The sequence below is a fragment of the Amblyomma maculatum genome, chromosome 8 (genome assembly GCF_055883805.1).
Source record: "Amblyomma maculatum isolate TAMU_Amacu chromosome 8, ASM5588380v1, whole genome shotgun sequence".
Lineage (NCBI taxonomy): Eukaryota > Metazoa > Arthropoda > Arachnida > Ixodida > Ixodidae > Amblyomma > Amblyomma maculatum.
Window position 1 is genome coordinate 105,103,539 of NC_139351.1, and position 10,440 is coordinate 105,113,978.

At 46.6% G+C, this 10,440-nt stretch overlaps 1 protein-coding gene and 1 non-coding gene across 2 annotated transcripts; both read right to left on the minus strand.

Annotated features, from left to right (window-relative positions):
• Positions 1-326: 326 nt before the first annotated feature.
• Positions 327-7,706, minus strand: LOC146182104 (E3 ubiquitin-protein ligase Siah1-like). Its single transcript, XM_084577112.1, has 4 exons — positions 7,684-7,706; positions 6,078-6,210; positions 2,915-3,021; positions 327-1,446 (listed from the first exon to the last, which is right to left on the minus strand). The coding sequence occupies exons 1-4, from the start codon at positions 7,685-7,687 to the stop codon at positions 1,058-1,060; spliced, it is 633 nt and encodes a 210-aa protein (XP_084433238.1). The 5' UTR covers positions 7,688-7,706; the 3' UTR covers positions 327-1,057.
• On the minus strand, positions 3,784-3,856 carry TRNAT-CGU (transfer RNA threonine (anticodon CGU)). The gene has a single exon. It is a non-coding gene; the product is annotated as a tRNA-Thr (tRNA).
• Positions 7,707-10,440: the final 2,734 nt, after the last annotated feature.

The following is a 10,440-nucleotide window of genomic DNA, read 5'->3' on the forward strand; positions in this document are numbered from 1 at the left end:
GTCATCAGGTCGCACCCAAAACCTGTTCGACAGTTGGATTTTCGTTTTAATCCCGTGGGGCCGGGATTCGAGCCACGCCCCTCTTGCACGCAAGGCGGATGTGATACCTCTACGCCACCGCTGAATCCTTGTGCAGGGGTGATAAAAAATCCAAACCAAGCAGAGTCTACGCACTTCACTGTTCGAATTTTTTGTCGTCATGAAAATACCTGGGTCTGTAGGAAAACCACACAGGAGTCATCCTATTGGCTGTTTAATGGACGACTATAGTTTGTTTTTGTTGCTGCCCAGGTACAAGTTCGACAAGAAATTCAGACAGTGGAGTGTCTAGGTGCAGCGTTTTTGCATTTCTTTTTATTGCCACATTACATGGTTTCAGGTTGCATGTGAGGCAGTCTCATTACAGTGGCAAAAATCAGGCCACCATATAATAAACAAGACAATAGGCGAAAAGTGTGCTTAATTTATGAAAAAGAATGAATGAAGGAAGTAGCCTGCAGCCTTGAATTTTAACCATGTCCCATGAAAATAGAATAATAACAAACGGGTGTGCTTTTTCCAGAAAGTGTAGACGCAATACTAATCAGATTGAGGAGAAAAATAGTTCATGTGATGAAATGGGGATGCAATCTTTTGAAACGTGTCATTCAGAAGGAGCAATTACAATACCGCCTGTATTATTTGTTGGTTTGCCATGGCTATTCCACCACTTCATACGTTCGTCTCTTGCCACTATTTTTAGAGATGCGGTGAGGGATATGTGGGTCAGAGTGGACGTTGGCTGAATGTGTGGCGTGTAGATCATGCAAACGACCTTGGTAGGGATTACACTTATGCAAATTTGGTGCTCAATTGTCGGAAGTGTATGCATCATCTAGGCCTTGCTTGTCGAGGAGCTCAAATTCAGTCACCTTGACTTACACAACTCCCCGGGCTGTTCTCGTGTCGTATAGCGCCTTTTTATTGGTCTCTATATTGAACTCTTTTAGATGAGAATACATGCACAGCACAACCGCACACCGTTCAGTTCTAGCGAATTGCGAGATGGCAGTTCTCGTCAGTGTCTCCAGCAGTCCAGCAGGCACGAGATGGTGCATTCGATGTCTGCGAGCGTGCCGTGTTCCAGTAGCTGGTCAATGTTGACTCTAAACTGGAGGCAATCGCCGTTCTCGATTGCCACGTCGGCGTTGTCGTAGATGCTCAGCGGAGTGGCTTCCCAAGCGGCGGTTTCGTCTCCGTCGGGACTTTCGAGATGGTAGGCGAAGTTCTCGGCCTCCGCCGCGGAGCCTATGAGCTGTACCACGGCCGAGAAGAGGCGGTCGCCCTCCTCGGTTGGGCTCTTGCGTACCACGAGCATGAAATTGCGGTCGAAGCACTGCTGGACGCGTGCCCAGTCTGCAGAGGACGACGAGCCGCCGGACCTCGCCCTGAACAGCATTCGTTCGCCTGCGAAGAGCGGTACGAAGAAGACGGCCTTGATACGTGGTCACCAAACTTGGACCGACGGACCAATTTCGTAGCGCTTGAAGGAGCTACGAACCCCATCATGAAGCCGCTTTCGGTCTACGATTGAGGACTGCACTCCGAGCCATGGAACGGAAAATGAGAGGCGGCGAAAGAAACCAGAGGTCAGGGAACTGAGATGAGTTACGATTCAATAGCGACATTCTAGGAAAAGGCAAGCGCTGTCTCTTGTCCAGAAGAGTGGAGAGTTGGGCTTGTTGGTTTAAGGCCCTTGTTGGGAACAGCGCTAACACAGGACGGAGCGAGAACAATAGGTCGATAAGACAAAAACGCTCACTCATGGTGCTAAATACTTCCTGACCGATGCATTCTGGAAGGTGGGCAATCTCTGCCTTTCCGCTCCACGTGTGGACCACGCATTGACGTTCTGGGGACAGTGGCTTCACTAGAAGCTGCAGACATAAAGCTTTTGCACTCTGATAATTAGGTGATTTGCGGTTTTGAGTTCAGAGGACTACAGCTGCAATGCAAAAGAAGCTATGCTTAACAACTTTCGTCAGGTCAAGGCGCGTTCGCGGAAGGCGAAGGTTGAAGCCTTGTGAAAGCGTGTAGAAGCCAACCTAACAAGACGAGCAACCTTGATAAAGAACGCACAAAGAAGGTGGCCCTTTCCGGGTCATCGTTAACGAGCGCAGCAAACAGGCAAGAACAGCTCCGCATATAATTGAACGGCTCCTCTACGCAGACTCAAGATTGAAGATCCCTACCTTGTTAGGAATTCCCTAACTGGTTTCCAATTCTTGCAGGAAGGGCGTAACAGCTCCTGTGATGTGTTCTCGCTCTGCCCTGTGTTAGCGCTGTTCCCAACATGAGTGTCTTGTCCCTTCCTCCCTCGTGTTTGTGCTGGTGCGCTGCGTTTTTCTAATGGTACCAAAGGTCGCTTTGCATGAATTCGAGGCGCAAAACGAAAATGAGCAATATTTCAACCGCTTATCTTCATTCGATACTGCTGCGGTCGTTTAGGAGAGGACCAGATCATGTATAATCACTTACGGTGACGTGCAGGGAGACTAACCGTCGACAATAGCGCCCAATCGAGTCTATGGCCCAAGCACCTTCACTGACGTATGCTAGGTGGCGCAGTGCTTTTTCATCAGCACTCTGCCGGTACTTGACACATCGGTCAGTAAAGCTGGCAACCCTGCTCTAGAGCAAACAGTTAAAAAGTGGCTGTTATATCTGTCTTTATCTCTCACGTAAGTTGAATAAATTTCACGAGCAATTCATGTCGTACGCAGCCATAAATTTTAAGCCAACGTATCTTTATAATATGGGCAGAACTGAGAAGCCGCTTTTCTTATAGCAACGGAACATTCAGCAATGCAAGTGTCCCCTTATGAATTTATTGTCAGCCGAAGAAGCAGGTCGCAGCTTTAACCTCACTACTCACCTCTGCATGTGCTGACGCGTTCGTGTGAACTTTCAAGGTGCTGCAATATGCGGCAGGGCGGGCCACGCCACTCGCACGTTCTTCCAGGGTACGGGCACGGAACCGGCCTGCGAAGCCAAGAAGTGCAGACTCTACACACAGCCTGCAAGCTCGATAGCATCCACAAATCCGACTTCCCGTATTAATGCGAAAGCACTGCGTTACTTGGCGGGCACGTGAACAGGATTTGTTTGGCAGAGCGTATCCACGCGAACTGTCAAAAGAGGAAAAAAAAAAAAACATTGCCGCGGCTGGGCTTCGAACCCGCGCCAGAAACGGACAGATTAACTTCCCTGGCCTGGGCACAAGAGCTCTACATACTATCGCCGGAGCCGATCAAGCCTCGTGTAAAACTGCAACACAATCTCGCGCTGTGCCGTAAACATCGTCGCCTTCATTGTTTTTTTTCCTGATCAATTTGTACACCCTTATTATATATATATATTGTTACGTGGAAGATTTACAGTCCCAAAGCTGTCCGCACAACTAACGTTGATGAGGGCACCGATTTCACAACACTCAGCGTCGTCGTCTTCTCGGAGTCTGTTGCACTTCTTCATCCTCATCACGAACAGCGAATACAGCTAAGTAACAATATATATATATATATATATATATATATATATATATATATATATATATATATATATATATATATATATATATATATATGAAGAAAAGAAGCCAACAGTCGGCGAGGCCAAGGAAAGCGTTGGGGATGGTATGTTTATGTCATTTTTTTTTATGTTTACTTCGATAACCACAGAAATTAGTTATGTAATCTGTTTAAAGGAAAGATAATTAGACACAAAGTAGAAGAAAAAACAACGTGCCGATGGTGGGATCCGAACCCACGACCTCCGAATAACGCGTCCGGTGCTCTACCAACTGAGCTACATCGGCCGCTGTCCCCCCTGCTACTTTCTTGGGTATTTATGTTGTCTGTATACGAACCTTGAGAATGTTCACCAGCGCCGCCCTCAGCCATAGCGGCGGACGTGGAACGTCCTTTGTTACCGCCAGCGTCACGTAGAACGTGATCAAGAGCGAGGGCGAAAGCTGAGCTAGAACCCTCTTACGCTACCTATGGCTTCAAGACTGCCAGAACCGAGACCCCCGTAAGCTACAAGCAGATCAATCAAGGGGAAATGAGGGTGCTCGTTATAATACATGAAGGAAAGAAGCCAACAGTCGGCGAGGCCAAGGAAAGCGTTGGGGATGGTATGTTTATGTCATTTTTTTTATGTTTACTTCGATAACCACAGAAATTAGTAATGTAATCTGTTTAAAGGAAAGATAATTAGACACAAAGTAGAAGAAAAAGCAACGTGCCGATGGTGGGATCCGAACCCACGACCTCCGAATAACGCATTTCCCCTTGATTGATCTATATATATATATATATATATATATATATATATATATATATATATATATATATATATATATATATATATATATATATATATATATATATATATATATACATACATACATACATACATACATACATACATACATACATACATACATACATACATACATACATATATACATACATATATATGGAGTATAACACCTATTTCTGACGCTTCCATGTGCGGCCAATCCCCCTCGTGGGTTGTGCAGTAAAGTAAACATCTTCGTTTTCATCAAGCTCTGACTGCAACATACTCTCGCGCTCTGCATATACATCGTCGTTTTCACCAAGTTCCAATCGCAACACACTCTCGGATCGTCGTTTTCACGAATTTCTAACTGCAACACACTCTCGCACTGGGCAGTGAGCGTCCACGTATGCACCAAGTTCCAACTACATCACACACTCCTTTTTTGTTTTTTATTCGAGACAACACACACTCGCGCTGTGGAGTGAACATAGCTGTTTTCACCAAGTTCCAACTGCAACACGCTATCGCGGTGTACGATGAACATCGTCTTCATCTGCGCCGCTTCTCCATTTACTCCTTAGGTAAATGTGCCATACATAGAATACACATATGCCATCTTGCCCAGTGCGGCCATGATCCGCTAGCTTAGTTTCGGGCGAATACACCAGGCGGCGTGACAGAACTCGCAATGCTTCGGATTACTGCACCTAAGCAGTTAAGTGCGTTCCTGGAATTTTTCTTGTTTGTAAATGAAATCTCACGGCTCTACAGACTCCTACAAACGCATCTAGTCAACAGAGAAAAGTGATGTTTTAATTAGGTTATATGAGATTTCAGGCGTTGTGGAATTTCGCCCTCTGCGTGGGCACATACTTTCATCATATCGTCATTCTGATACCGCTGGTGCCCTTGGAATAGACCGGCAAATGAGTTGCTTTTTTTGCCAGGTGTACTACCAGAGTATACGCTTTCAGGAGGCTCTACTAAGCATTGCTGATATACTTGACAGACGTTAATGCGCGGACAACTCTATAGGTGACTTAAAGATTAGCAAAGTATATTGCCTGGCTAGCTTCTAACGGTTTAGTGCTGCGCGGAGGCGTTGCACCCCGTTATTTCTTTTCAGCAATGAGCGTCACAAGAGAGAGAGAGAACAACGAGAAGGTAGGGAGGTTGACAGGGCGATGCCCAGTAGGCTACACTATACACATGCGGAGGGGAACAGAGAGAAAAAGGAAAAAGAGGAAATAAAATGAGCTTTTCACGTGCCCATAGACCACTATGATAGCGGGACAGAGGGCGTACACTTAAGGTTTGTAGTCGAGAACTTGGCCACGAGTCCTTTGAGAAATTCAGGGGCGCTTTCACCGCTTTCCTTTGTGAAGAAGATTTTGTCCAAGGCTCCAAAATATTTGCTTCTCTAGGAGGACAGTTGTGGATGGTAGCAGCCAGGAAAGCATGCTATCACTCAAACCGAAGGTGACCACGAAGTACGTTCTGAATCGTTTCATCACACCCTCACTGCTCACTCGTCGGAGACTCTGCCATTGTGATGAGATGAAAATAGACGTTTGTAAATTCCACTCTCAGCCAGAGCAATGGCGGCACAACAGCATAGCATTACAGCAGGGGAGCCGAAAGGTTATCCACGGTCTAAGGGGTCGAAGTGGTGCGACATGTCATTGATATTGAAATGATGTGTGCTAGTCGGTGACGAAGGTGATGACACAGACCTGAATTCGCAGGCATCTTCATGCCAGGAAAGGTCCGCGAAAGTCAATTTCAGCCGGCATCCGGAATCTTTGTACTTGCATCGCATGGGCACCTTCTCGGCCAGTTTCTCCAGCTTAAGGTTGCGGATATTTCCTGCAACAAGGGAGTACGATTGTCAACAAACTCAGAGCGTGCCTCGTCATTCATGCGTCTCAATGGCGCCATGCTGACGACCATCAGCGACGCAAGGCAGATACTCTCACTCACTCACTCACTCACTCACTCACTCACTCACTCACTCACTCACTCACTCACTCACTCACTCACTCACTCACTCACTCACTCACTCACTCACTCACTCACTCACTCACTCACTCACTCACTCACTCACTCACTCACTAAAATTAATAACGCGTGTATATTATTCACGTGACCTGCGCTTACCAGCAAATGCACTGCACAAAAGAGGTTGCATTACGTGTACAAGGGGCTGTAATTGTGTAACAAGTAACAACAAGAAAATTAATCCAGGAATTTTCTTGTACCGGCTTTAGAACTAGATCCTATTTCAAGGCTCTAGTCCATCCAGTGTATTCAAAAGTAAAGGAAGCAAATAAAACAAACCCAAACATCAAGAGCGTAGAAAAAAAAAAAGTCGCTCAACGTCACTATGCCGTAAGTGGCACAATGATGTCACAATCAGTTTGACATTAGTTGCAAACCTTGTCGTCAAGCGACAACAGTCAACACCCCCTAGGCTAAGAGAAGGCCAGCGCAAGTCCCCCTTTCCACTAGTCCTACGTCATGACAGGTCTGGGGATAGATCGGCGGCGCAGAGCGCAAGCGTACGCAAGCAAGGCGATCTGGAACGACTCGGCCTGAGTGTGCGTGTTTTCAGCCTGTGTTCGCTGTGTTCTTAATCCGTGCTGCATAGGCGCTTGCGAGCAAGGTATCTACAATGTCTGGGTGGTGTTGTGCGTTAAACTGTTGCTCTAAATATGCCAATGGGTCCAAAGCGCAAGTGTACAAGTTCCCGTCGGACTCGGCTCAAAATGCAGCGTGGACAAAGGCTGTGCCCTGGAAAAACGTATTACCGATGAAGTGCAGTGTGGTAAGAAATCGTCTTTGTTTGCTTCCTAATACTCGTGCTGCTATTCACCACTATTTTATTTAGCAGAGTGTAATAAAGCGTGGGCGTGCCCATATCGAGCACACAATTTGCAATTTGGACAGCACAGCTACTAATAATCGAGTAGCATTCGCCCTGTTTTGAGTGCGGAACAAAATTGTTTTTCAACCTAAATTATTTTCGATGGAAACAATTTTATTTCGCTAGTGGCCACGTGATCGTATTTGCCGTAGTGAATGACTGGTTTAAAGCCGAGTTAGCTGCTCGTTGCGTTAATATACTCATGGCAATTGCTGCTCCCAGCTTAAGCAGCTTTTTTTTTATATTACTGAAGTTGAATGAAAATGTCATGTCTCTGACCAGGTATAGTTGCTACACAACGAGAGACTAGCCCAATGTTTAGAGGTAAGTCTACTCCCCAGGGCGGAGTAGATTTGTAATAAGGGGTAATTACTCTCTTATTACTCCTTTATTACAAGGAGAGACTTATAACTCACCCATGGGTTCCCGACAGGTGGGACACCTGCACTATGTCAAATTAAACTAAATGCTATAGTTTAGAGGTAAAAGAAAGCGTACAAGTATACTCGGCAGCAAGCTCCATCTGCATTTTTCATCGTGCATTTTGTCGTTTCATTAGAAAAAAAAACAAAAAAAAACATGCGTACTGATATTACGTTGTTCGAGTACGAATCGTGCAGTATTGAGCTTCGAAAGTCGTACAGCAAATCGAAAGTTACTTTGGTAAAAAATTCTGGGGCTTTAAGAATCGGTAGAACTAGTAAAAGCGCTGTTAAAAATGGTTTTGCATAGTTTAGTCCGGCACGGTTTGACGGTTTGAATTAGGAGGACGCTCAAGCCTCGCGTTAAGAGCACATGTGATAATTGTCAAGGACATCTCAATTAAAAAATAAGAAGTGCGCCCTGACAGCGAACAAGGACAATGTCTCAAATGTGTAGCCGTGAAGTTTGCTTCTAAATAAAGGGCTAACTTGTATTCTTACTTCACAGTTTGCCGTCTTTGCAAGAGACATGCATGATCACTGGTGTCGATCAAACACTGCCGAGAGGGGCCTGCGCTGTCAGACGTCTAGCCCGATGCGCGGTCTGCCTGCGTGACTCCTTCACTGATAATGGGTTGCTGCACTCCCGATGCCGTCGCTTAGCTCCCTGTTATCGCGCTGCGCAGAAGTTCCGCGTTGTGTTTCTCACGGGCGAGGCAACGTACTCGCGAGTGTTTGCGACTAACGAAAGGGAGGCTTTATATGCACTGCCAGCTAGAGGGGGAACGCGAAGACCTTTGCCATAACAACCGAGAGAAAGGCTGAGGAGGAGGAACAGAGTTTATGTTGTCTTGTAACAAAGAGGTGGGGGGGGGGGGGGGGTAGGGATTAGGTAAAGACAGGGCGTGGGTCCTCTCGATGGCTTTAGATCGCTTGAAGCGAAGCTCTTATAGGTCGTACGATCGTACAACACTTCAAAAATTAGTTGTGGTTTAGCTCTGGTTAACCCTAGTTGAATTGCGAAAAGAACGGCGGAAGCTTCATTTGCCTGCTACATTATTCCCCTATCACGCCCTGTCAGTGTAAGGTGCTACATTATTGGGGACACTTAAGCTCATCCTTTCAGGGCATGACGTGAGAGCGTAAGCTACCAGCGCACATAATGTATAAAGTCATGCTTCAACCTAGCAGTATGGACGTGCCTGCTGGTCGCACGGGTAACGAGAATGCAAACGGTTCTGGCAGGCTGATTCTGATATCAACACTCCCATATGAAAGGAGCGACCCGAGTTGGCCGCTCCTGCCTGTGGCATAGGGGTAACGTGAATTCATATATCATGGCAGGCTGACCGAGCAGGTCGAGGAGAAGGGGTGCTTGACGGGCCACGGACCACGCGACGAGCGGTTAGACTTGGCGTAGTATTGCTTTCGCAATAAGTTGGGACTACTTAAGCATAGAGTTTCTTACACTAACTAGGGGGAAAGCTGAGGGCGCTGTACTTCAGCCACCATGGGCGCGCTAAGAATCATGGGCCGGTGTGCTACTTGATGCGGGACAGTCGGTTTTTCTCGGGTGCATGGAGTGGCGTTACTATAATGATTCTTTTTCATCATCATCATCATTTTGAGGTGCGTACATAGACCTCAAAAGCCATAGTAGAGAAGGCGCAAAAGCAGACGTCGCCAATAAAAGGTTTCTGTTTCTCGAAATGCCTCTAAAAACTTCCTTAAGTGATTGCGCAACCATAATTATTTCCAAAACGTTTTTTTCCTTTCAAAGTGTGCCTATTAAGTGCGAAATATTGGTATTTGTGCTGCTCAAAACTAAGCCAATAGGAGAAAGAGCCATCGCTTATATTGGATAAATCTCACACTGACATGCTGTTTCTCTCTCTTCTTGCAATTTATAGTCACGATATTGAATGTTAGGAGGTTACTTACGGTATAATAACGTTTATCTTTGCATTAGTTTTGGCCAAAAGTTGTAGTTCTGCACTCGGTAGCTCTCCGTCCAATGATGCTTTGAGCGCCCATGATGGCTGAACCGGTCATAAGGATACTTCATGTAAACGCTTATAGACGGCAGCACAGCTTTCTCTCTAGGTAAGAGTAAGAAACTCTATGAGCTTAAGTACACTACTCGTGTGAATGAATGGATCGATGGATATGTAAAAAGCTTCCCCCTCGAAACGGCGTGGTGATAGTCATCCCCATGCTCAACCTTTCTTTTTAGTCTCTTTAACTTAGATAACTCTTCAACATTAACGACTTCACTTTTAACGCGGTAGCGTTAAGGAGCTCGTGTCGCAAAAAAGCCGGTGTCGTCGGCGGCGTTGGCCGTGAGCGGTAAATCCCGGCATGCACTTCATAAATAAAAAGCAACTTCCATGTGCGGCGCTGCCCCGACACGTGGCGCGCCACTCGCCTCTGACGTTTCGCCGTGCACCCTCACGGGTTGCAAAATCAAGCGTCTTTCCTTTCTTTAGATCACTATCTTCGCTCACCCGCTTCTCCCCTTCGGGCCGCGCGGGTACCGGTGCGAGGATGCCCCAATACCCTTGCGTTTAATAAGTTTTCTCGCTCTCTCCCCTTCCAACATCCAGCGTGCGTCACTCGACCAGTGGTGTTTAGGCGACGCGGCTCCTCTTTCCGCTCACAGCGCGATTGCTAGGTGCAGCGTCTGATGCCGGACGCCTCTGACGTGATCGCTGCGCCGTAGCGCTTCTGCTGGGAAAGCGTCCCCTGCGATGT

Bases quoted from the DNA above. Each gene is read 5' to 3' on its own strand.
- LOC146182104 (XM_084577112.1), bottom strand. The intron at 3,022-6,077 runs GTCTGTGTCATC...TTGGCTTCGCAG, and splicing joins GAAGATGCCTGCGAATTCAG to GCCGGTTCCGTGCCCGTACC. The intron at 1,447-2,914 runs GTGAGTAGTGAG...CGCTCTTCGCAG, and splicing joins ACGCGTCAGCACATGCAGAG to GCGAACGAATGCTGTTCAGG.